At 38.8% G+C, this 24,130-nt stretch overlaps 1 protein-coding gene across 1 annotated transcript in view; it reads left to right on the forward strand.

Annotated features, from left to right (window-relative positions):
- The window catches only part of Cubn (cubilin), a 253,945-nt gene that overhangs the window by 115,229 nt on the left and 114,586 nt on the right, over positions 1-24,130 (forward strand). Inside the window, exons 30-31 of the mRNA XM_074056589.1 lie at positions 4,574-4,748; positions 6,148-6,317. Coding sequence (XP_073912690.1) covers positions 4,574-4,748; positions 6,148-6,317 — 345 coding nt within the window. The remainder of the gene's footprint in view (positions 1-4,573; positions 4,749-6,147; positions 6,318-24,130) is intronic.

Consider the following 24,130-nt stretch of genomic DNA (forward strand, 5'->3'; position numbering starts at 1 on the left):
AAACTATACACTTCTGAAGAAAGAGATTGAGGAAGACTATAGAAAGTGGAGAGATCTCCCATGCTCATGGATTGGTAGAATCAACATAGTAAAAATGTCTATACTCCCAAAAGTAATCTACATGTTTAATGCAATTCCCATCAAAATTCCAATGACATTCATTAAAGAGATTGAAAAATCTACCATTAAATTTATATGGAAACACAAGAGGCCACGAATAGCCAAGGCAATACTCAGTCAAAAGAACAATGCAGGAGGTATCACAATACCTGACTTCAAACTATATTACAAAGCAATAACAATAAAAACAGCATGGTACTGGCACAAAAACAGACATGAAGACCAGTGGAACAGAATAGAGGACCCAGATATGAAGCCACACAACTATAACCAACTTGTCTTTGACAAAGGAGCTAAAAATATACGATGAAGAAATAGCAGCCTCTTCAACAAAACCTGCTGGGAAAACTGGTTAGCAGTCTGCAAAAAACTGAAACTAGATCCATGTATATCACCCTATACCAAGATTAACTCAAAATGGATCAAGGATCTTACTATCAGACCCCAAACTCTAAAGTTGATACAGGAAAGAGTAGGAAATACTCTGGAGTTAGTAGGTATAGGTAAGAACTTTCTCAACGAAACCCCAGCAGCACAGCAACTAAGAGATAGCATAGATAAATGGGACCTCATAAAACTAAAAAGCTTCTGTTCATCAAAAGAAATGGTCTCTAAACTGAAGAGAACACCCACAGAGAGGGAGAAAATATTTGCCAACTATACATCAGACAATGGACTGATAACCAGAATATATAGGGAACTTAAAAAACTAAATTCTCCCAAAACTAATGAACCAATAAAGAAATGGGCAAGTGAACTAAACAGAACTTTCTCAAAAGAAGAAATCCAAATGGCCAAAAAACACATGAAAAAATGCTCACCATCTCTAGCAATAAAGGAAATGCAAATTAAAACCACACTAAGATTCCACCTCACCCCTGTTAGAATAGCCATCATCAGCAACACCACCAACAACAGGTGTTGGCGAGGATGTGGGGAAAAAGGAACCCTCTTACACTGTTGGTGGGAATGTAAACTAGTACAACCACTCTGGAAAAAAATTTGGAGACTACTTAAAAAGCTAGATATCAATCTACCATTTGATGCAGCAATACCACTCTTGGGGATATACCCAAAAGACTGTGACACAGGTTACTCCAGAGGCACCTGCACACCCATGTTTATTGCAGCCCTATTCACAATAGCCAAGTTATGGAAACAGCCAAAATGCCCCACCACTGATGAATGGATTAAGAAAATGTGGTATCTATACACAATGGAATTTTATGCAGCCATGAAGAAGAACGAAATGTTATCATTCGCTGGCAAATGGATGGAATTGGAGAACATCATTCTGAGTGAGGTTAGCCTGGCCCAAAAGAGCAAAAATCATGTTCTTCCTCATATGTGGACATTAGATCAAGGGCAAACACAACAATGGGATTGGACTATGAGCACATGATAAAAGCGAGAGCACACAAGGGAGGGGTGAGGATAGGTAAGACACCTAAAAAATTAGTTAGCATTTGTTGCCCTTAACGCAGAGAAACTAAAGCAGATACCTTAAAAGCAACTGAGGCCAATAGGAAAAGGGGACCAGCAACTAAAGAAAAGGTTAGATCAAAAAGAATTAACCTAGAAGGTAACACCCACGCACAGGAAATCAATGTGAGTCAATGCCCTGTATAGCTATCCTTATCTCAACCAGCAAAAACCCTTGTTCCTTCCTATTATTGCTTATACTCTCTCTACAACAAAATTAGAAATAAGGGCAAAATAGTTTCTGCGGGGTATTGAGGGGGTTGGGGGGGAGAGGGAGGGGGTGGAGTGGGTGGTAAGGGAGGGGGTGGGGGCAGGGGGGAGAAATGACCCAAGCCTTGTTTGCACATATGAATAATAAAAAAAACAAAATTTGCTACTCTGGTTGATGTGTGGTCTAGAAACATGGATAATCTTAGCATGTACACTTGCTTATACTGATCTGCTGAACACAGCCAAGTGAGTCCTTACTATCTCCAGGTATTGGACTTACTGGGATCCACTAAATTTTACCAGGAAACATTTTTGTTTCCTCCAAAAAAAGTCACTGTCCAGAAAGTGGTCAGTTGCATAAAGCAACAGCCATGTGGTTACTCATAACGCTGGAATGCTGACTTGATCGTAACAATAAATGGAGCCAACAGAGCAGAAAGAAATGTTCAAAACAGATTAAAATCACAGGCTTTGAAATGTTCTCCATCCTGGGCATTTTCTAAAAACACACTTTAATCTCTGCTCACCAGACCAATGCCTTTTCCCCCCAAGTTAGTCATAAGTTAATGTGGAATGAACCACACCCTGAATTTTTTTCCATCTTTCTCCTCTTTTGAACGTTTGCTAACTATCCGTTTTATTTGTGGAAGCCAAAATCTCTATTCTATTGTTTTGGCCATGGAAACACTGGGCTGATTTTACTTCAGTCTCTGAGAAAGCTCTGCAGAGCCTGAAAGGTATCAATCAGGAACGGAAATACACTCCCTGGTGCAATAAACCAGGACAATTACTTGGTGTGGACGGTCATTGGTGAGCTCAGCCCAGTGGGAGAGGAAGCAGAGAGCAGAGAATGTCAAAAGTGGCAGTGTTTATTCTTCTGAAGGCTTCTAGGCCCAGCCAACTCCTACCATTATGTTTGTGATCTCAAGGGGATGCATGAGTAGAGGAAACAAAGAATATTTTGCAGACGTGTGGGTTTTCTTTGTTAGCACTTAGTGCTTGTGCTCATTGCTCTCTCTAACTAAATCTGTTCTGGTTATTGGGCTCTGACCATTAGGAGCCCATGCCCTTGGCTACGCACTCTGGGGACTGGGCTCCCAGTAAGGAGTGAGGGAAGTCCCGAAAATGGGAAAGGACACTCCAAATAAGAAGCTATCTTGTTTCTTCTGTTGCCTGTGTATACATGGAAAGGACCACATGAGGCCCTTCCTGCAGTCCTGCTTTTGATGGCTGTAGGGGGCCACACAAACATCAGCCTCTCCTAATGAAAATAAGCCTGAAGCAGTCAGTCTGCTTCATTCCTTTGCAATTACAGTCCTTGTGCTCAGCCCTCTGGGAAACAGCAGTTTCATTCATTTTGGCCTTTCCTGCAAGGCTGGGGGGAATTCATCAGACAAAGAAATCATTATAGATTCTAATCATGTACTCTTCCCCCAAAGGAGGCTTCTTGTTTTCACTCCCTTTCTCCAGAAAGCCTTGAGTGAATTTCCTATCAGTCAGCAGAGGGCCTGGGGGTGAGCAAGGGCCCTGGGGACCTGAGGGTTAGGACTGGGGTGACTGACCCAGCTGGGGAGGTGAGGGGATGCTATGTACAGACCCCGCTGAGAGTGATTTTCCTGACTTTGGCCCTGAGCATAGACTTGTGGGCTTATATGAGAGGGGAGGTTGTGAAGGGCTCAGATACCAATATTTTGGAAAACTGTCACTCAAAGTGGACTTTCTTCTGCAAATTCAAGTTTGACAAAACCTGAAGATATTTTCCCCTTACCGCACAGTAGATAAGTGGGTCCGGGGAGGTTCAGAAACCAGTGTGTGGGGCCTCCTGGAGGTGAGGTGAAGGCAGCCTTGCCTGAGGAACATCTTGCTGAGCTGCCAAGTTGTGCCCCACTCAGACATTTGGCAAATTTGGAGGATCCTAGAATTCTGAAGCCAAGAGTGGGGGATCTAGTGGAAGCCATGTAGATCCTGGGAAGAATCTAGGGTGATTCAGAGGCAGAAGCTCTTGGTCAGGTTTCTGGGAGGAGGCACAGAAGTTCTGTAGTCTTCTGTGCTTTAGAATTCTACAGAACACACTTCTAGAGGATGTATTTTCTCTCCCTCTGAAAAAGCAAAAACAATGTACTTGAGGCCTAATCCTACAAAACATTCAGTTTGCAGATGGAAATTCCTTGAAATATAACTAGAAAGTCAGTATCCTTCAGCAAACTTATAAACAAAATGGCCTTGTTTGTTTGTTTTCTCCTTGAGGCAGAGTCTCACTATGTAGTCTAGCCTGGTCTTGAACTCACAATCCTTCTGCCTCAGTCTCCTGAGCAGTGGGACTATAGGAGCGTCTTGCAACAAAATGGCTATCTGCTCACATTGGTTATATGTGCCCATGAGAGTTGGAAAATAACACTTAATATTGTATTGTCTGTAATATATCTGTCAGAGACAGCTGGGAATCCCAGAGCCAAGAAATAAAGAAAAAGGGGAAATTTGGAAGATTCTGGAATATTCTATTCCATCCACTTCTACCCTTCTGTTTAATGAAAAAGCAAGTGTTTCATGGGTTATTGAACTTGTGTGTTCCTAAGGCAGAGGGAATGCCTTTGAAAACTCAGCTCAAGTTTATAGTTCATACCCACCCTGGGAGGCTGAGATTTCAATCTCTAATCATAATAGATTCTAAGAGTTGGTTGTAAAAAGGAGCAAGGGGAGGGCCTGAATTGCTTCAAGGCATCTTTTAACTCAAGTCTCTCATTTCTATACCTCCTCTTAGATCTACGGAGGCCCTGATTTCCACTCTCCCAGATTAGCCCAATTGTGTGCCCAAAGATCATCTGTGAACCCCATGCAGGTTTCCAGCACTGGCCATGAGCTAGCAATCCGATTTAGGACAGACAACTCTGTCAATGGGAGAGGCTTCAGTGCCTCATGGCAAGCAGTCCCTGGAGGTGAGTGAAAAGGAAAATGTCCTTAAAGTACATAAGTTGAGCCCTTGTTAAATTTTATGAAATGATTGGAGAAAGGTATGAAGGCTACACCCTGATGACTCCCCAAATGGCTAATATTACTCTCCCTTAAAAACTGTGATAGAGTTTAACTTTCAAAGAGTCATCACATGCATGAAAACAAAGATATAAGAATGCAAGTGAGTACAGAATGATTGGCTGGACTCATTTGCTTGCCAACAGACTTATTCCTGTTCCCTGACCTCAAGTTGATAAATGGTAGGTGACTTCTGGCCACGGCATAGATCTTTGGGTTCTTGGCAAATGCCAAGTCTGTGAACATTGAATTTGCCAATACCAAGGAATGACTGTGTGTTGTGCAGTGACTTTCTGTCCCAGATTTTAGGGTATCTAAATAAATTGCCTTTTGTAGATTTTTTAAATGATAAATTATGGCACAAAATATTTTAATAGAGATTAACTTATATAACTGCCAATAATAGTGATATTTATGGAGTGCTTACTATATGCCAGGGACTATTTTATTTTGATAGCATTATCTCATATAATCCTTACAACTAGTTGATGAGGGAAGTCATTTTCATATCCTCATCTTACAAGTGAGGAAGCAGAAACTTAGTGAAGTCAGAGACTTGCCTAGAGTCCCACAGCTAAAAATGCCAACACAAAAATGTGACTCCAGGTCACCTTATTCCTCCACTTCCTCAGCTCCAAGGTAGCGTAGTCACTACATGTGATCTCAAAGTTAATTACATATGAATTTACATGTGCACATAGTATCTAGATAATACCTCAGTGTTCTCAATTACTAGAAAATAGTGCTGAATGTTTTAATTGTTGGTTTATAATATCATAAATCCAAGGAATGATAGGTCATAGAGATAGATTTCACACTAATTAATAGGTGTTTGATAATATCATAGAAATTAAAATCAACCTAAGTAGTTATTCTGAATTAACGTTAAGAATATTAAAATTGAAAAAAAAACACAGACATTAAGTTACTTGTAAAATAGTATGTTCCAGGATTATCAAACATTTGGAGATAATTATCATTAAAGTATGCAATATTTTAGAGAGCAACAAAGAGGCATTTTAAGTCTTTGTGAAAACATGACTTCATTTACACTTATTTTTCATTATTTAAAATAACTTTGGACATCAGTATTTAAAGTGTTGGAAGTATCTTCTTAGTATTATCTATGTGTCCTTATTTCTGTTGGGATAAATGAATTAACATGAGTATTCAGTGCTTCAGAGTTTTAGCACAGACCAATGACACAGTAAACCAAAGTAGCACATTGACATATGCTACCAGGTAATGGGATAGTTTATGCATCAGCAATTCCTCTCATTGTTGAATTGGGTTTCCCATTTGCAGGTTGTGGTGGGATTTTCCAGGCTCCCAGTGGAGAGATTCATTCTCCAAATTACCCCAGTCATTATAGAAGTAACACCGAATGTTCTTGGGTTATTCAAGTTGAAAACCATCACCGTGTTCTCTTGAACTTCACTGACTTTGACCTTCAAACTACAGACTCTTGTATTATGGTAAGTGACACAAATTTCAAACATTGTCTCCAGTCAAAACTGGGGCAAAACATTGCAATATGGGTACATTTAGTGAATGTATTAGTTACAGGTATTTTCACTGTCAAATCACAGGAAAGCCAACTCCTAGCAACTTAAAATGTTTTACCTAAATTTTTCTTTTACCTAAAAGCAAACCTGGAGGTAGGTAGTATCAAGGTTTGTTTAGCAACTTAATTTCTGCTCTACATTATTAGCTTTCATTGTGTTTACTTAATTATGAAAAACTCACTGCAATAGTGTTTTCCTGAATATCCTGAGCTCACTTCTGGAGAAAGGAGGAAGGAATAGTGTTAGCTGTTTGTGTGTGTGTGTGTATGTGTTTAATCAAGGAAGCAAAATTTCTACAGAAGTCCCTATATGTTTCATTTACCAGAATTGTCTACAAGGGAGATCTGGAAGGTATAGTGGAATCGATTTATCAAAACAGTTTAGATCAATTATTATTAAGCTTCCGGTGTTCTCATAGTATTCTAATTTTATTGAGATCAGAATATATCAACTTGCAACTTGAACAAATTAATATTTTGATAGGACAGAATAGGTTGGGAGGTGGGAATAGAGAAGGGATGTGTCTATTAGTTGATTAGATGACAAAGTATTTTTGCTACTACCAAAAACTTCAATGCATTGTTACATGAAACTAGTGCCTTGTGATTAATGTAAGAGAGAATGAAGTTTTCTTTCTCTTTTTTTCAGTTTTCAACTATAAATTTGTGGTTACTGATTTATCTGACAAAAAGGCTTTCCATGTTTCATTTGTATTTATAGACATTTCATTCAAATGTAAACCAGGTTCTCTTGGTTAATGGATCTTTCTATTTTAGCTTCCTGACAATTTCTTATACAAACTCCAACTGGCCAGTTTCTTTTGAATTTAGAAAGAAAACTCAAAATTTTTTTCCATATTTTTCAAAGTTGTCCAAAGCTTCCTTAAACTTCAGGTGTAGAACATTCACTTTCCATAATGCTAACTTGAACCAACTCTCCTGAAAAAGACAGTTTACAACTCTGGATAACATTTGAAAACATCTTTCTAAATGTAGCAAGATGCTCACAAGGTAGTGTAAAACTTCTAAGTTAGTATCTGAGAGAGATGTGAACTCTCTATTTGGGACTGTTTTTTGCCCATAGGGCATTCACTAATACAGACAGGGTTAGCAGCACTTCCAGGAGGACCAAAGAATGAGTCCAGGGCTTGATTAGGGTGTAAAACCTGGTAAACTACACACATCCTAGGAAAAATGAAAGCAAAACAGCCTTCACTGGGACTCCATTCAGCTTCAAGCTCCCTGAATCTCAAGCTATGGAATAATGAAGGGTATGCTTTAAGGCTTTTGCGTTTAGGCATTGAGCACCTGCAAAAAACAGTTTAAAATCTTCAATCAGAGAGAAAACTATGCTACACCTCACTTCTACCAATACTTTTTCATACACAATAGCCAACAGACTATCAAAGATATCTGTGTGCAAGAGGAGACACTGTAACATCAATGAGATACAACATGAAAAACAAACAATGGAAACCCACCCATATGCCAGATGCTGAAGCTACCAGGCGCAGTTTGCTGAATAACAATGATTACTAAACCCGTAGAGATAAATGTCAATCTAAAAAAAAAAGCTTTCATCAAGGACTTGTGAAAAGTGACATGGAAAATATGAAAAGTAGCCAACTGGAAATTTTAGAATTCCAATAAACACAATAGTTAAAATTAAGACCACAGCAGAAAGAAAGATGTTTTAGGAGGTTAGACAGATTAGATTGAGATGAAGAGAGAAACAATGAACTAGAAGATAAGTTAGAAGCATCTGGCTGAAGAAAAGCAGAGATAAAAACAAAGATTAAAATACAGAAGAGAGGCTAAAATGCATTAGAGGGTGCTTAGAGAAAGTATAGCACACATTTCATTAAAGTCCTAGAAGAAAAAGAAAGGTAAATGGAGCAGAAGAAATATTTGAAGTAAGACTTCTAAAACTGAGGAAACCCCTCATTTTATAAAAATTACCCAAACAACCAGGTATGTTTCTCTGAAAAAATTTAGTGATAAATAATAAATGTTAAAGCCAGCCAGGGGAGTGGGTGGGTAAGGAACGATTACCTTTCAGAAAGTGGCAGACTAAATGCTGATTTTTCAACAACAATAATTAGAAGCAAAAAAAATAAATAGGCAATGGAATGATATGTTCTACTTGAAGAAAGAAAATAGCAGCCAGGGCTCTAGACTTTCCTCAAATGCTTTCAAGAATAAAGCAGAAGTAAATACTGCAGCAAAAGAAGGGTCTTCAAGAGGTTTGAATGGCCAGAAGCATATTGTCTACTAGACAGGGGGCAGTAGGCATTTTCTCACTCCTTCCTCCCTCCTCGTGTGCATGGTGCAGAATAGGGGAGGTACAGGTTCTTCTTTTTTGGTAAAGTCCACAATCCATAGAATTCAACATACAGAGTGCATGAGCAAACCAAAGCCTAGGTCAAAGGCACTCCCAGTGCCTTTTTTCTGTCCTGTGATCATGAGTAAGATTTTCCATGTACATGGAGTACAAATACACAGTTTTCTACTGACCACTGCCAGATCTCAGCATGCAGCAGGGCTTGGAGTAACAAACCGCTGAAGGAGAAAACAGACAAGATAAATGAAACCTCAAATATGATCTGGTCAGAGGCATAGAGGTAGGAAAATAAACCCATAGACAGGTGCTGGGATGAGTTCAGTATGGCAGATAAAGCAAAATACCAAAATGTAATCTAAACAAATTGTCAGAGTCAGGGAGCCCTTTAGGAAGTGGTTGGAATAGCTCACCCAGTCATTGGGCAGAAGGGGCATTTAGATGCCAATGCTTCTAAGCACTTAGTCAAGACATTAATATAAAGAGTGAACTACATCACCAGTGAGAGTTACCTTGGTGCTGTGGCCCAGAAATCTTGTTCTATGGTTGGGTACCTCCAGGCTAACTTGGACTTAGACATTTCTATCTGTGTTTCCTGAGAGAAAGTTAGTCTTCTGTCTTTACTTTCACTCACTGGAATAGGAGGGCCTGTGTTAGATTTGTTGTTGGGATATTTGAGACAATGTGGGAAACTTGCTTTCTGATCAACTGAAAGTTTGCAATCTGTGCTAGCCATACTCATGTTGCTGATGATATGAGTGCTTTCAGAGAGGTTTGCTCCATGAGCCATAGAAGAAGACAGTGTGGAATAGTAGGAGAAACAATGGTCTTCGATGCCAAGAGTGAGAGTTTCTCATCCCTGATTCTGGGCCTCGAACTCCTCCGCAGAGGTAGAACTTATTTATGAATCTTTCCAATGGTATCCACCTAGCACTTAGTGTACCTAGGACTCAATATGCTGTCATAATCATGAGGAGACAGAAGAAATTATTAATTCATTTCAGCCTGGAAACCAAGAAAGCTTTTACACTGGAGATGACATTTAAGTGTCAGAGTCTTACTTACTAGTAAATATGTGGCAGTGAAACCGAGAGGGGAAGCTACAGGGGAAGGATGGGAAATAGCACACAGACTTCTGAGAAAAGGAAAGGCAAGTATCGCATGAGTTGTACAGCCAGGCACTGGGGAGCTTGTGAAGACCAAGGGCAGCAGAAGGCTTCCAAGTTGGAAGCCTTTTACGCCCTGCTGAAAATTTCAAAATTATCCTGTAGGTAGCATGAAACCAATGAAAATTTTCTATAAAACAGAAGAATAACGTACTCAGAACTGAACTACATTTTACAATGACAGTGGTAGATGTGTAAAGAATGGACTGGTTGAGAAAGAGAGAGGTGGGATAAAGTGTGAGAAACTATGGGAAAAATCTTACATTGGAGGTGATAAAGGCCTTACACTGGGCAGTGGCCTAGACAGTGGAGAGAAGAAGCTGTATTGGAGAACACTTGTGATGGTATAGTCATCAGGCATTACACGGTGGAGGCTGGGTGGGTGATACAGATGTGGAGTTAAGACCATTTGCTGAATAAAGGGGCAGACTATACTGAGCTTGACTGGAAAATTTTGAGTTTAAAGGTAGACACTATAGTCCTTGAAGTTTGAAGTATGAGTTTAGTGCTTAGGATGGGGTCGGAGTTGGACATGAATATTTTAGGATAACTTATATGTAAGTGGGTGGTTGTTAAAGTCACGGGTGTAGACATGGTCATGTACAGGAAGATTTTATAAAGAGAAAAGGGTCAAGTAAACTCTTGGGGCGGGGCGGTGATACCACATTCAAAGGGCAAACAAGGGAAAGGAAACTGAGGAAGAGCCCCAGGGAGGTATGTGGAGAACTGGAGACAGTAGCACAGAAAAAGAGAGTGAAGCCGAATGTGAAGAGTGGGTGATTAAAGGTGTGACACCCAGCAGAGCTCACCTAGGATGAGGGTGGAAGCAAAGCTACTGCATTTAATGATCTTGTAAGCAGCAGATTTGATGTGGGTAGTGATGGGGACTCTGGGATTACAGTCGGTTAGGAGGTGTGGGGTTTTTTTAGCTTTTTCCTAGAATTATGGAAATGAATGACAAAGGGGGATAAAAGGCAGTATCTTATGGTAAAGGCAAAAATCATTAAGTTAAGGCAATTAAGTTAATTGCCAGTGGGTGAGGTGCTGGTAGAAAAAGGGCAGCCAGATGTAAGAGATAGACAGAATAACTGTTCAGGTCATGTTATTGGGGCAGAGACCTGCAGATGAACTAGATTGGTCCTTTAACTTTCATATTTCAGAATCATATTTCAGAATAGAAATAGAAGATTTTTTCTGATTTATAAATTTATTTATGTTGACCATTGCATAAATTTTATGTAAGCTAAGTAATTTTTGCTTGTGCATTTTATAAACCACTTTTACAAGATAAAGAAATGAAAAAAAGAAGTGTACAGGTAAATTGGAGTAGATAGCTGCTGTGTGCTGTTGCCAGGTAGACTCAATTATAGGGACATGAGGTCTGGAACCAGGCAGAGCAATACCCTGGCAAGGTTGGAAGTTTGGCTCCAAATTATAGTAGTTAGTTGTCAAGGGATTCGTGGGGGCCAGCATTGAAGCCCTAGCCATCTATATGATGGCCAGATGGACACTGGACATTAAATGTACCCTAAAGTCCAATATCTTACATAATCATCCCTGCTATTTAAGTTCATACAAAGCCAGTCATTCATTTTGGAGACCTTCAAGTTAATTTCTTGGTCCTGTTGCTTAGATGGAGTCATTAGCAAAGAGAAAAATAACCAGCTGCTGATGATGCTGTCAGTTAATGTTTGCATTAGGGTTATTTTTTTTTTACAGGGCTCAAGTGAACCACTCAATGCCAAGGTAAATTATGCTTAGACAGGACCATCTTGTTTTTTAAAAATTCTGTAATAATTTGGATCGTTAGAGTGGAAACACTAATTTAACAGTCATATAGTTAGTAGTCACAAACATAGACACATGGAAGACTAGGATTGAAAGAGGAGAGATTAGAGAGCATTTTTAGTGTCATTCCTTATTAAAGAAAAAGAAATTGAAATCCAGAAGGACCAGGATCCAGGCTAAGTGGAAATTAATAGCAGGACCAGCACCACAAGTTTCTTTATTATATTTCCTAAATTAAGAGAAGTATTTTGGTGAAATATAAAAGTTAGAGTTGGATGTAGGGAACTGAATGGTGAAGTAAAGAACAACTATAAAAACAGGGAGAAAATAAGATCAGAATCCCTTTGGAGCTTCTTTGACTTCTATTTCTGGGGATCCTGGACTTCAGTTATCAATAAAGGGAAAAATATTAGGAATTCAGATTCGGAGTAGAAAGTGTCAGGAGGTGTGGGCTCCATTCACTCACTCATTCATTCATTCACTCTTTGGTGACAGTTAAGTGCCAGATACCATTAGGTTTCTGGGTGAGGCACCACCACTCATTCATTCAGGGGCTGGGAATCTTAAGTTTGCTCACTTATAAAGGGCCTGGAGACCCCAAGCAGAATGAGGGGAACTAAGAGAGAGCATCCAATTGGGACTCTGTGAGGAGGAGGAGAAGGACAGGATGTCAGGTTTCCATGGATACTAAGGACCATGTGATGTCACACTCAGGCTCACAGATACTAAAGGTCACAAGCATACCAGGCAAGAGGTGTCTCTGTCCTCTTCTGAATATACAACTGAGAGCTCTTGTTGTCATAGCCCAGTCCCCACTGATCCAAAGTTGAGGCAGGGTAAGCCCTCACACAGGTAGCTCTTGGAACCAAGAGCAAAATTCAGCAAATAGAAGAAACAAATGGAAAATTGTTTAAGTGGGACATTACTAAACAGCCTCCATTCCCTTTCATATAGCCCACAGCAGCAGTTTTTGTATCCAGAGGCATCAATCTGTTTGAGGTGTGAGTAAATCAATAAGCAAGGTTTTGTGGTCTCTATTCCTGCAAAAATCAGTTCTCTGGTGACAAGTTGCAGAGGACACCTGTGGGATTGTGCTGTGATCAGTTCTCGCTCCCTGGCACTGTTTCTGATACATGATCTCACAATTCAGAGCCACACGAGGACTCAGATAATCGCAGAGGTCTGTCTTCTAGAATTTCATGCTGCTGTAATGAAAAAGGAGAGAAACTGAATTCTTTTTTGACTTCTATTAAAATAGTGATGGCATCATAGGGAGTCAAAGCTGGAGTTGGGAGTCAGGTTTCAACAAATTTAGTAATATGTCTGCCATTTCTGCTCAGCCATTTTTCCAGTGTCTGGTGTTAATTAACCTCCAGCTTTCTGGAATGACACATTGCATTTCTTGCTCAGGCAGCAGTGGGACCCACTAGCTGGGGATGGCTTTGTGTGGTCAGCACAAGAAAGTAGCTCCATTATGTCTCCCTTCAAGAAGAAGACTGAGTGTTAAAATGACCTCCAACGGGCAGTTTAATTACTTAATTAGAGGCTCTCTTCTGAGCCTTAGATTCATGTAACTCTGCAGGCTCTTATTGATTTGAGAAGTGCTTGTTGTAGCTCTGCTTGAGAAGTGAAGAGGAAGGCAGTTCCTAGCACCAAGGGTCCCTGGAGACTCCAACCTCTGCCTCCAGTAGCCTCTTTGCTCAGCTCAATGGAATGTCTGCCCTGTGAAAATCAGTCAGGAACAGATAAAAGCAAGCAGACCAGTCCTCATCCAGCCTCTCATTTGCAGGAAATATGCACTGTGGGGGTGGGATGGGGGAGTGGAAGGCAAACGATTACTAACTGTTTTCTTTCTGAAGCTTTTTGTGCCTATCTAGGAGAAAGAAAACAAAGTGTCTGATTTGAACTGAAAGAAAAAAACAAGATTCTTCCCCACCCCTTTTTCAAAGCAGCAGTGTCTGTTGTTGTTCATTTATCTGACAATAAGCACAGGGTGGAACAGGGTAGGGACGTAACACAGTATCCATACTTAGGTTTATTTTTTAAGACACCACCCATGATATGTTTCCTTTTAAAACACTGACTATTTCCCAAACAGAGCAAAAAAAAGAAAAAAGAAAAAAGAAAAACACGACCGAGAGAACTTAGTGCTTCAGACAGACAGCAGAAATAATTCTTTAAATATTTACTGTTTTAGAAAGAAATCCATGACAGAAATCTCCCTGTGTCCCTCTCTGTCTCTTGTTCTCTCATTCCTTCCCTCTCTCCTGATGTCCCACCATAGAAATTTTAGTTCCCATTTAGCTACTTGAGGTTGACTTCTTTACAATGTTTGTCTTTGGATTTGATTTTAATAACCTGCTCAGCCATGTTGCATTTCAGTGCCAAATTAATCACCAATAGTGGTGCCAATAATTTGTATCCCCAGAACAAAGGAAGGGTTGAATTGAAGGCACAGCTCCCATTCTATGGGCACAAGTTTTGTTATGTTTACATTTCAGCTCAGAATATCCTTAAATGCTTGTTTATTTGTGGAAGTGAAATGAGCATCTTAGATTTCTTTTGGTACTAACACTTCCAGGAGCCTGCAAGTCACTGTTTACAACAGCTGCAAATTATTAGAGTTCATAGTTTCCAGTAAAATATAGGGACTGAAAATGTGGGATAATATGAAACAATGGAATAGGAGTGAGAAAGTCCTGATAGGAGATGTGAGGTTGTGAATTTAACTTGATATTTAATTTCAGAGCAGTGTACCTGGAAAATATCACTGACTGAGGAAACTCATGCTTCCTCACTCCCTCCCCTCAAGAAAAGCTGCTGCAATGAGTAATATTTTCATTTCCTTCCTTACATTTATGGCCTTAACAGCTGGGATGATTTCCTGAGGGATTCCCCTCCCTGTCACTTAACATTTCCTCTATCTCGGAGCCATTCAAACTTAAAAATGGGAATTCCATTAGTAGCTACACTACCATATCTAACACATGAAAATATTTCATGAACTCTGCATCCTCAAAATTGATTTTGCATGAATGTGAATTCTCTTTTGTGCTCTATCTTCACCACGTTTTTTACCTTGAGAAGTTTTAAGGCAACTCAAAGCAGGAGACATGTATTGCCAAATGGAGTGAAAAATAAAGGGTAAGGATCTGGTTGAATGCCAAATTAGGCCATGGTTAAGATAAGAAATGAGGCTGTGTTAGACCAAAGAATGGCAAGTAGACCAGAAAAGGGCAAGGCATATGGTTGTTATGTCTGAATCCAAGGACACGACCAAGGTTAGGAGTCAGAGATACCAGTGTGGGCCTGGACAGTATGCTCTTTGTTGTACCCTCTGCTAAGCTAGCCATGCTGGAATCCCATGCATGTTCAGTGGAATGGGATACATGACAGATGCCAGCCTCTAAAATCCACAGGATCATAAGACTTAATGCTTTGCTGCATGGTGGTAGGTTGTGGGAGACCTTCGTTCTGTTTCCAGAGCTCACGTGATCATCCTTCCCAGAGAGAATGGGCATCTCACTAATCTTCATAGAACCACGGTCTCTCAATATTCTAGCTGAATGAATAAAACTTGATTTTGCCTTTTCTCCTAGCTTAATGATAATTGATCAAATGTCAGAAAGATAGGATCTGTACTACTAAGTATGTGACTGAGGCCATACCACTTGTGTTTTCTGAGCCTCACTTTTCCCAACTGCAATGTGGAGTTGTAGAAGATTGAACTTTTAAAATGCTTATCAGTAACTGATACAGGTATTAACTACTACTCCTAACTTCTCTGTTACTACCACTGCTCATTTTACTAGTAATATTCTGTTAAAGGTCTTTGGTTATCTTTCTAAAAACTGTGAATCTTGGCCTCAAGTGGTACAGTGCCTGGAGACAGCAAGCACAAGGCCCTACTACCACCAAACAAAATAAAATATTAAAATAAAATTGTGACTGTTAGGCAGATAGTACTGGAGCCATATTCCACAGTCCATTGCTCACTATCATCAATGCAGGAACAATCCACATTTTGTTGTATTTAAAAATATTTTATTTTTCCACATATTCCTTAACATCATCTTGTCAAACTTTATCACTCTGTAAGTGCATTATTTTGATACCTTACAAGAAATTCACAAAAAATTTAGGAAGGAGGCAGGGTATGGTGGCCCACACCTGTGATCCTAGCTACTCAGGAGGCAGAGTTAGGAGAATCATGGTCTGAGGTCCACCCAGGGAAAAGCATGAGACCCTATCTGAAAAAGAAACTAAATCAAAAAGGAATGGCAGGGTAGCTCAAGTGGTAGAGTGCTTGCCTGGCAAGTGTGAGGCCATGAGTTCAAACTCTGGTACTGTCAAAAGTATAAAAAAAAATTAAGAATAAGCAAGGTAATAGTGCAAAAAATAAAAATAAAACCATATTCATATACATTACCAATTTCTTTGCTTCAACTCTGAAGCTAAGGTACAGCATTTTCATACCATGGGGATTGTAAAATATGCTGTGTGTTTTGTTTTGTGCTAAAATAGTTTCTCCTTACTCTGGTTTATAACCCTCACATTAAGTTGATGTATTTTCTCCCTGAGCAAGAGAAAAACATGCAGCAGAAATAACTTCCCACCACTTCCTGCTCTCCAATAATTTGAAGAAATATACTCCCGTTTCTAAAAGTAAAAATATGAGTGTTACTGAGGAAGTTAAAATTCAATTTTTCCCTGCAGTCATGAGCTTTGAGCTATAAGTGATGCCTGGTATTTCCATCAGGTGATTATATGCCATTTAATCAGGCCAGGGTTTGGATTATAGCAGAGAGGGGACAGAAGTGCTATGCCTGGCATCACATCAGTTACATGCTCTTCAGTTCTCAAGTGAACCTATCAGTGATTGCTTATATTTATTCCATGCAATTAAAAAAATGTATAGAGCTACTCAGCTCTCCTTTTGTATTTGAGTCTATATTTTAGAAACAGCACATTGCCTGATGGCAGTTGTTTGGAGACTGAATTGAGGACTAACACACAAGGCAAGAAAATATGACCTAGGCAAGATTCAGATACTTAGTACCCAGAGAGGGATCCAGGGGAGAAGAGGAGAGGGAGCCAAGGAATACATCAGAGAGAAGTGACAGGGAACACTGAGTCACTGGGTTGGGAGTTTGGGGAGATATCTAAAATGGTTTGGCAGTTTTGGTTATACTTCTGGCATTAGTTGAGGCAAAGGATAGAGACAAAGGAGGAATGAGGGGACAGGACAAGGAGATGGATTCAGCTTGAGGTGCTGATTTTCAAGCTTTGTGGGACCTAGAAGAAATGACATCTGGTATGCAGTTGGCTTTAGAGTCCTGGAACTTACGAGAGAGGGCTGGGGTACAGTTATAGATATGAGTCAACTAACAAATGTTTTGGAGATCTTGAAACAGAAGCCATATCCATTCAACTTGACACATTCCTATCAGGCAGCAAGAGCGATTAAATGGCATTAATTTCTGTGCAGCTTAGATGTGCAGTCCTGTTGCATGAATATCACACTTTCATGACTTTGTAACCGCTCACATGTCTGAATGGCTGAATAGATTTTTTTTATAGATTTTACAAGTTACTCATACTAAATTTGCAAAAATAGGAAAGAAGAAATAAGAAACTAATGCTATTTTTAATATTATGATATAGATGTAAACTATTAAAATTTTGGTTTATTGCCTACACACACACATACATACACACACACGAATAGGCACACACTCCTACCCACACATAATACTGCACATAATTGTGTATACTGCCTTTTTTCAATATTATTTGAATGTCTTCTTCTGAACAATCATTTGTACATACTACATAATTCAGCATATATACATACACATATATTTAGCATATATATTTAGTATATATAATTCAGTTAACCACTAGTTTATTATTGACCAGTTTGTTTTTTCTTATTTTGACAATTCTACAAAAATATCTTTATATTTTTCCTTTTATTTCCTTCAATAGGTTGTTTTTTCTTTATTGAAAACTCTATTTGGAAATATTTTATGTATGTAGAAAAACACAGACTATATAAAGCATATAAAGTAGAGAATATGCAAAAACATTTCCATGCTCAGAGATATTAATGTTTTGATATATTTACTTCAAGCTCTTTTTCCCATGAAAAGAAAGAAGTGTTAAAGGCAAAATTATCCCTGTCCCAGATGAAACCACTAATGACTATTTTGGTTTAGGAGTCACATGACACTTTTTACATTTTTTCATTGTATGTATACATCCACACACATGATAGAATCTTACTTTGCATATTTTACAATTAATATTGCATAGTACATATCTTCTTCAACATTTTTTTTTACTCAGCACATTGTTTTAAACATTTTTCTACATTGTAAATTATTTGGATCTGATGCCTTTTTGTGACTCTATGGTATTCCATTTTATTGAAGTGCTGTGAGTCACTTACCAATTATGCAGTTAATGAAATTTTATCTCATTTCCAGTATTTTGCTATAGCAATATTTTTCTGGTGAATGTTCTTTTTATATTAGTGTACATTAATTGTATAAGGGGGTTTTCATTGGGTATTTCCATAGATTTGTATGATGTACTTTGAACAAGTTCACGCCTTCTATTATACTCCTTTAAGTCACCTCCTCTCCCATTTTTCAAACAGCATTTAGTGGGTTTTATTATGCTTTCATATATGCTTTGATCCTGTTCTCTCCTTTCCTCCTTCTCCCTCCCACTGATTCTCCCCACCAGTTCCCCTTTGACAAGTGGGATTGCATCAAATTAAAAAACTTGCTCTGAATATACTTACAGATATTTCTGTATATAACTATCCAAGAGTTTCCCTAGTATAGACACCTGGAAGTGCAATTATTAGCTTTTCACTTTAGTGTATATTGCCATAGTTCCTTTAAAACTGTCTATATGTTGAAGTGAGAAAACCTGACTTGCATACTCATAATCTCCACAAAGATTTCAATACAGTGTTTTACTTGCTCTTTACAATAACCTCATGAGGCAACAAGGAAGAATTACCTATATGGTGGTGCTGATACCAAGTAGCTTCTAAAATGTTTTGGGGCAAGAAGAGCCATTTGGACCCAGGTGGGTCCAAGGCTGAAGCCTAAATTGACTAAGATCTCTATGTCTCCCAGGTGTGCTTTAAAGTCAATGTACTTTTCAGCGTCTCACTTGGTCAGATGGAAAGCATAAACTGGGTGGGACCCTAGAGGAAGCCTGTCAGGCTGAGCAGAATGAAAGGAGATGAACAGTGTGCTCTGAGCCAGGCATGGGTGACAGCATCCATTAGGACTCTGCTTTTTGAGTATTTGTGAAGCTGTGTTGTAGAGCAGAGCAGGTGTTAGGGAAGGAGTTTGGGGAGAAACAGATTTTTTTTTTTTTAATCACTGCCCTTTTCTATGTTTTGAATGTGTGTGCTCCTCCAAAATCCTAATCCCCAAAGTTATGGCATTAGGAGGTGGGGCCTTTGAAATGTGATTAGATCATGAAGGTGGAGCTCTCATGAATGGGATTATTGCCCTTATAAAAGTGGCCCCAGAGAGTTGGCTTGCCTTTCTACCACATGAAGACATAGCTACAAGTTGTCAGTCTATGAACTAGCATGCCCTCACTAGACATCACATTTGCCTGTGCTTTGATCCTGAACTTCCCAGCCTCTAAAACTATAAGAAATATTTATTGCTTTTAAGCCACTCAGTCCATGATATTCCATAAGAACATCCTGCACAGACTGAGACACCTTCCTGGTCTTGACTAAATTCTTTCTCATCCCAAACTCAACCCAGTATATCAAAGGATTTTATGATATCCTGAACAATTTCGGGTAGCCTTACTTCCAAAGAAGTGCATAAGAAACAAGGAAACTAAAAATGAAACAAAGAAGGAAAACAATGGAATTCCCCATGGGTCACTAGCATTTGCTGATTGCTTATCACATTCTAGGAATGAGGAATTACCTCAGTAATTCCTCACTCTGATCCTAAGAGAGACCATTAAAGGAAAGTGAAATACCACACTGTCTCTGCCCTCCCTTTGTGTTCACATCTCAGTTCACTCAGTTAATATCTGCCTCCATCATTCCACCCAAACAACCTCCTTTCTACAGAGATCTCCTAGTCATTAAATGCTATGGATAATTTTGGTCTCTTCAATAGAGTTTGACATGGTTGAAAAAGCCCATCAGCTCCTTCATAGTCTTGTCAGGTGTTCTAGGAGTGGGGAAGTGAGGGTGTAGGGAACATGGCTTAAGTTTTGCTAGTCACCTAGATTCCCACTTCTGGCCATCATTAAACTTCCAGTTCTTCTGGGTCTTACCTCTTATGGCTGCTCCTTTTCTATCTTCCCCTTGGTAAGATAAACTTGGATCTTATACTCCATTTCTTGATTTTCTCTAAACTGTCCTGAACTTGACCCCTTTTGTGTAATTGATGTTGAATAAATATTCCAGATACTGGCAGGTGATTTCTACAAAAAGTGGCATAGAAGTTACCTTAAAAATGCAATGTTAGATGCCTTGTTCTTAGAAGGCCTTTGCCCATCCTTTCGTCAACCCTCCATTTTACACCCTTTAGTTATGTATCATCTCTGTAGCAAATTACCCCAAAAACAATGTTTTAAAGCAACCATTTTTATACTTTCTTCACAGCTTGATAAGTGACTTATCTGAGTTCTTCTAAGCTCAGTCGTGGTTGTTGGCAAGGATTTGGTTCTGTTGGTCAGAGGCCTCCCTTGCCTCCTTGCCAGGCAAGCTTCTCCATAGAATGTCTCACAACATGGCAGTTTGCTTCATCAGAGTAAGCAACAAAGAGGGAAAGGGAGGAGGTGCCAGCAAGATGGAAGTCACTATCTTTTGTAATTTAACAATGGACACAAGATCCCATCACTTTTGTGACATTCTGTTAATTAAAGCAAGTCATTAGGTCTATCCCATACTCAATTAGAGGAGGTTGTTCAAGGACACAAATGCCAGGACTTGGGAATCGCTGGGAACCATGTCAGAAGTTACCTGCCTCTTCTTCCCCAGTCTCCATCTGGGAAATTTTCATTGATTATGTCTCCCACTCAGGCTCCTATCTCACCATATTCTAAACAACCCCCTTTTGGTTGCCTATTCTTTTTTGCCTCCAAAGTTTTGCCTCATTCCTTATACAGAAACTTAGCAATTTAACTCTCTGATTCATTTATTTATTTATTTATGGTTTTTGTGGTACTGGGGTTTTAACTCAGGGCCTACATCTTGAGCCACTTTACCAGCTCATTTTGTGAAGAGTTTTTTTTCAAGATAGTGTTTCAGGAACTATTTGCCTGGGTTGGCTGTGAACTGTGATCTTCCTGATCTCTGCCTCCTGAATAGCTAGGATTACAGGTGTGAGCCACCAGTGCTGGGTCTGACTCATTTTAATAGTAATCTATTATATACTTACTATGCGTTAGGAACTCTCAAACTTGCCCCCAAGCACAGCATCCCTCTCCCCATTGTGCTCATGTTCTGAAAGGTTATGATGATATTTTGCTAAATAAAGATTGTACATCCCTCTAAAAAGAATTCTGCCACCTGCTTTAAAATAATATGTACAATTAAATAATACATATTTATATCATCAGTGTGTAGGGGGCAAGTTAAAGATTCTCATTACTTGGCTTCTTTATTTTTTCAAATTGTAATCCCTTTGGACTCTGATCATAGACCTCAAAACTGTAAACGTCATCAGGAGGTGATGCTATTCTCTCACTTGAATGCTTTCCTCCATGTATCACTTTACATATGTGGCAAGGTTGACATGTGCTAACATTGGCAATGGTTGACATTTACTCAAATCTCCTCAAGGTATTGAAATGTCAAGTATGAAAATTCATAAGCTTTTGGCTTAGTTCTCACTTCTGGCTAGAGCTCAGAGTGTTGAGGGTTCTGATGACATTGTAATATGTGTGCACCTCAGAATGAGCCTGATGCTCTTGGTCTATCTCCTTCTTCCACCTCTCTCACGTGGTAGGTGAAAGGCACCTGAGAACTAAGTGTGTAAAGTGGGCCATGCCCTGTAATTGGACTCCCGCCATTTCTCCTTTGGGCTCAAAATGTAGAAAGCCTGCCAATGTCACAATTGACCTCTTTCTCCCTCTGAATAAACTCTTACTCCCTACTGCACATACTGTGTGTTTGTACAATCCGTTCCATGAGGGAGAAAGTAATTGTTCTTAATTCAGAATTTGTCTCAACTCTAGTCCTCTGTTCTTAGAGACCATAAAGTATCATATGCTATTCATTTTATAACCAATACTTATTGTCTATTGTGTGCCAGATTTTAGACTTCTAATGCCTCCTATTTTATGTGATAAAATTGTTTTAGTATTTCAAATGTGTGTGCTAGTGTCTTGGAATTTTACAAAACTCCCAATAATTTCTAAAGGGACTAGTAAACTTTCTGTAGAAATTAGATTATACTAACCAGATCTAACTCTGGCTTTGGAGAGCTGCTGTAGTTGGGAACCCGAGACTTGGAGGCTGCTTTTACTTTGTGGATTTGGCTTCAAATTTTTATTTCATTAATTTAATCTAGAAATGAGCAAGTTGAAGTGCATAAAATTTTGTCTTTTTGATTGTACCTTGCTCTGACATTTACTGATTAAGTAACAGGTCAGAAAATCAACACCCAGGCTTAGAAAATTCTTTGCAGTAGACTTTAGTAAGACTTATATAGATTATATAAATACATTTTATGTGGACCCAGTAGTGTTACAGTTTACTAGCTCTGTCTTGGGACTAAGTGGACATAAGCAACATTGAACACTAATAGCATTTGTGACTGTAGAATTTTAGATAAATATGAACAACTTCTTCCTTTCAATGCTTTTCTTTTAGTGTTGCAAATTAAAACTTTAAAAGTGAGAATATTAGCTTAATAGTATAAGTGTTAGCAACATCTCAAATAAAAGAATTGATACTACAAATGCAGTTTTAAAAGCTGAGGTTTTGGAATTTCATGGAATGGTATTTACTCACAAGAATTTTAAATAGAGGTGGTATGATATAATATAGAATTTGGTGAGAGAAGACTGCTGTTCACTACCTGCATCATTTTGTATAAGTCACTAGCTTATATCAAGTAAGATAATAGTTTAATCACTAACACATTTGTCTCATTTGAAAAAAAGTCTCATGGTGTTGCTGAGTAGATTAGGGTATTTGTGATGGTGCTTGTAAAATTACAACACGCTCACAGTTTGGCATGCCATGGGTGTATAGGTTAAGTTTAAAAACATCTGAGAATCTTGATCCATTCCTTGTGAAGCAGTGCCTCCGCCTGATGAATTTTGGCAGAGGTATACATAATTCCAGGTCCTGGGGTGGGGGAAGGAGAGGGAGGGAGGCTGGGAAGCTGCAACCACTCTAAATGTGTCCCTTTCAGAGGATGCCCTAGAAAATGGCCCATTGGTGTGACTTTCTGAGGTTTCTAGCCTTGACTCTCCAGTTTATCTCATTTTCTCCTTTCCCTTGAGAAAACTGCAACTATTTACAGCAAAAATAAAGGCTTAGAAAAAAAAAAGAAATAATATCTATTTCCTCACCAGATTTCAGAATTTGGGGAGAAATAAAAAAAGACTAGAAGAGGCTTTTCTTTGTGAGCATGTGGATTTGAAAAGGGCTATAAATTTTGCTATGGGGGCATAGTTTATAAGTGTCATAGAACTTAGTGTACCATGAGAGTTTTAAAAAATTAAGCAATGTTGTCATAACAACAACACCACAAAAAGATGGAAATCATCTCCAGAGAAGCATGTAATCTTGTGCCTTGATCAAGTTAATTGATATATTCCCTAGGCCCTGTTACTCTAAGAAGCTATTTTTTATCCTTTGATGTTACAACCAAGAGAGTACTAATAGAACAACTAAAACTCTAGGATATTATAACTATAAGCTTAGGAAGGTATAAAACCAACTAAAACATATTAATAAAGCCATGAATTAAGCCAATATGGTGGTAACATTTAAGAGTAGGTTGAAGTGTGAATGTAGTAAGACATGTTCCAATGATGGCTTCCATGTTGTTGAGGCACCTGTTTAAGGCATTCAAAATGTCCAAAAGAGGCAGTCATGCTAGACTGGAAACTGTATTTTGAATTGGTTAAGATAACACAATTTAGTTTTTCGTCAATCTTTGTTAAATAAAAACCAGTTTCAGAGTTTTGTTTGTTGGATATATAGATTTAAAATGTGAACATTGAAAACAAAGGAAAAAAGAAGGAAAAAATCACATTTATTTTAAATTTTTTGTTACAAAAGTCTTATTCCTCTCCTTTGGTAATTAAAATATTCATATTTGATGAATACACTTGTATAAATCAAACTCAGAATAGCTTCCAACCTTACATACGTGCTAAAGAGAGCACTGATTATAATTATCACCAGATATTTAA

This window comes from Castor canadensis, chromosome 15 (assembly GCF_047511655.1).
Source record: "Castor canadensis chromosome 15, mCasCan1.hap1v2, whole genome shotgun sequence".
Classification (NCBI taxonomy): Eukaryota; Metazoa; Chordata; class Mammalia; order Rodentia; family Castoridae; genus Castor; species Castor canadensis.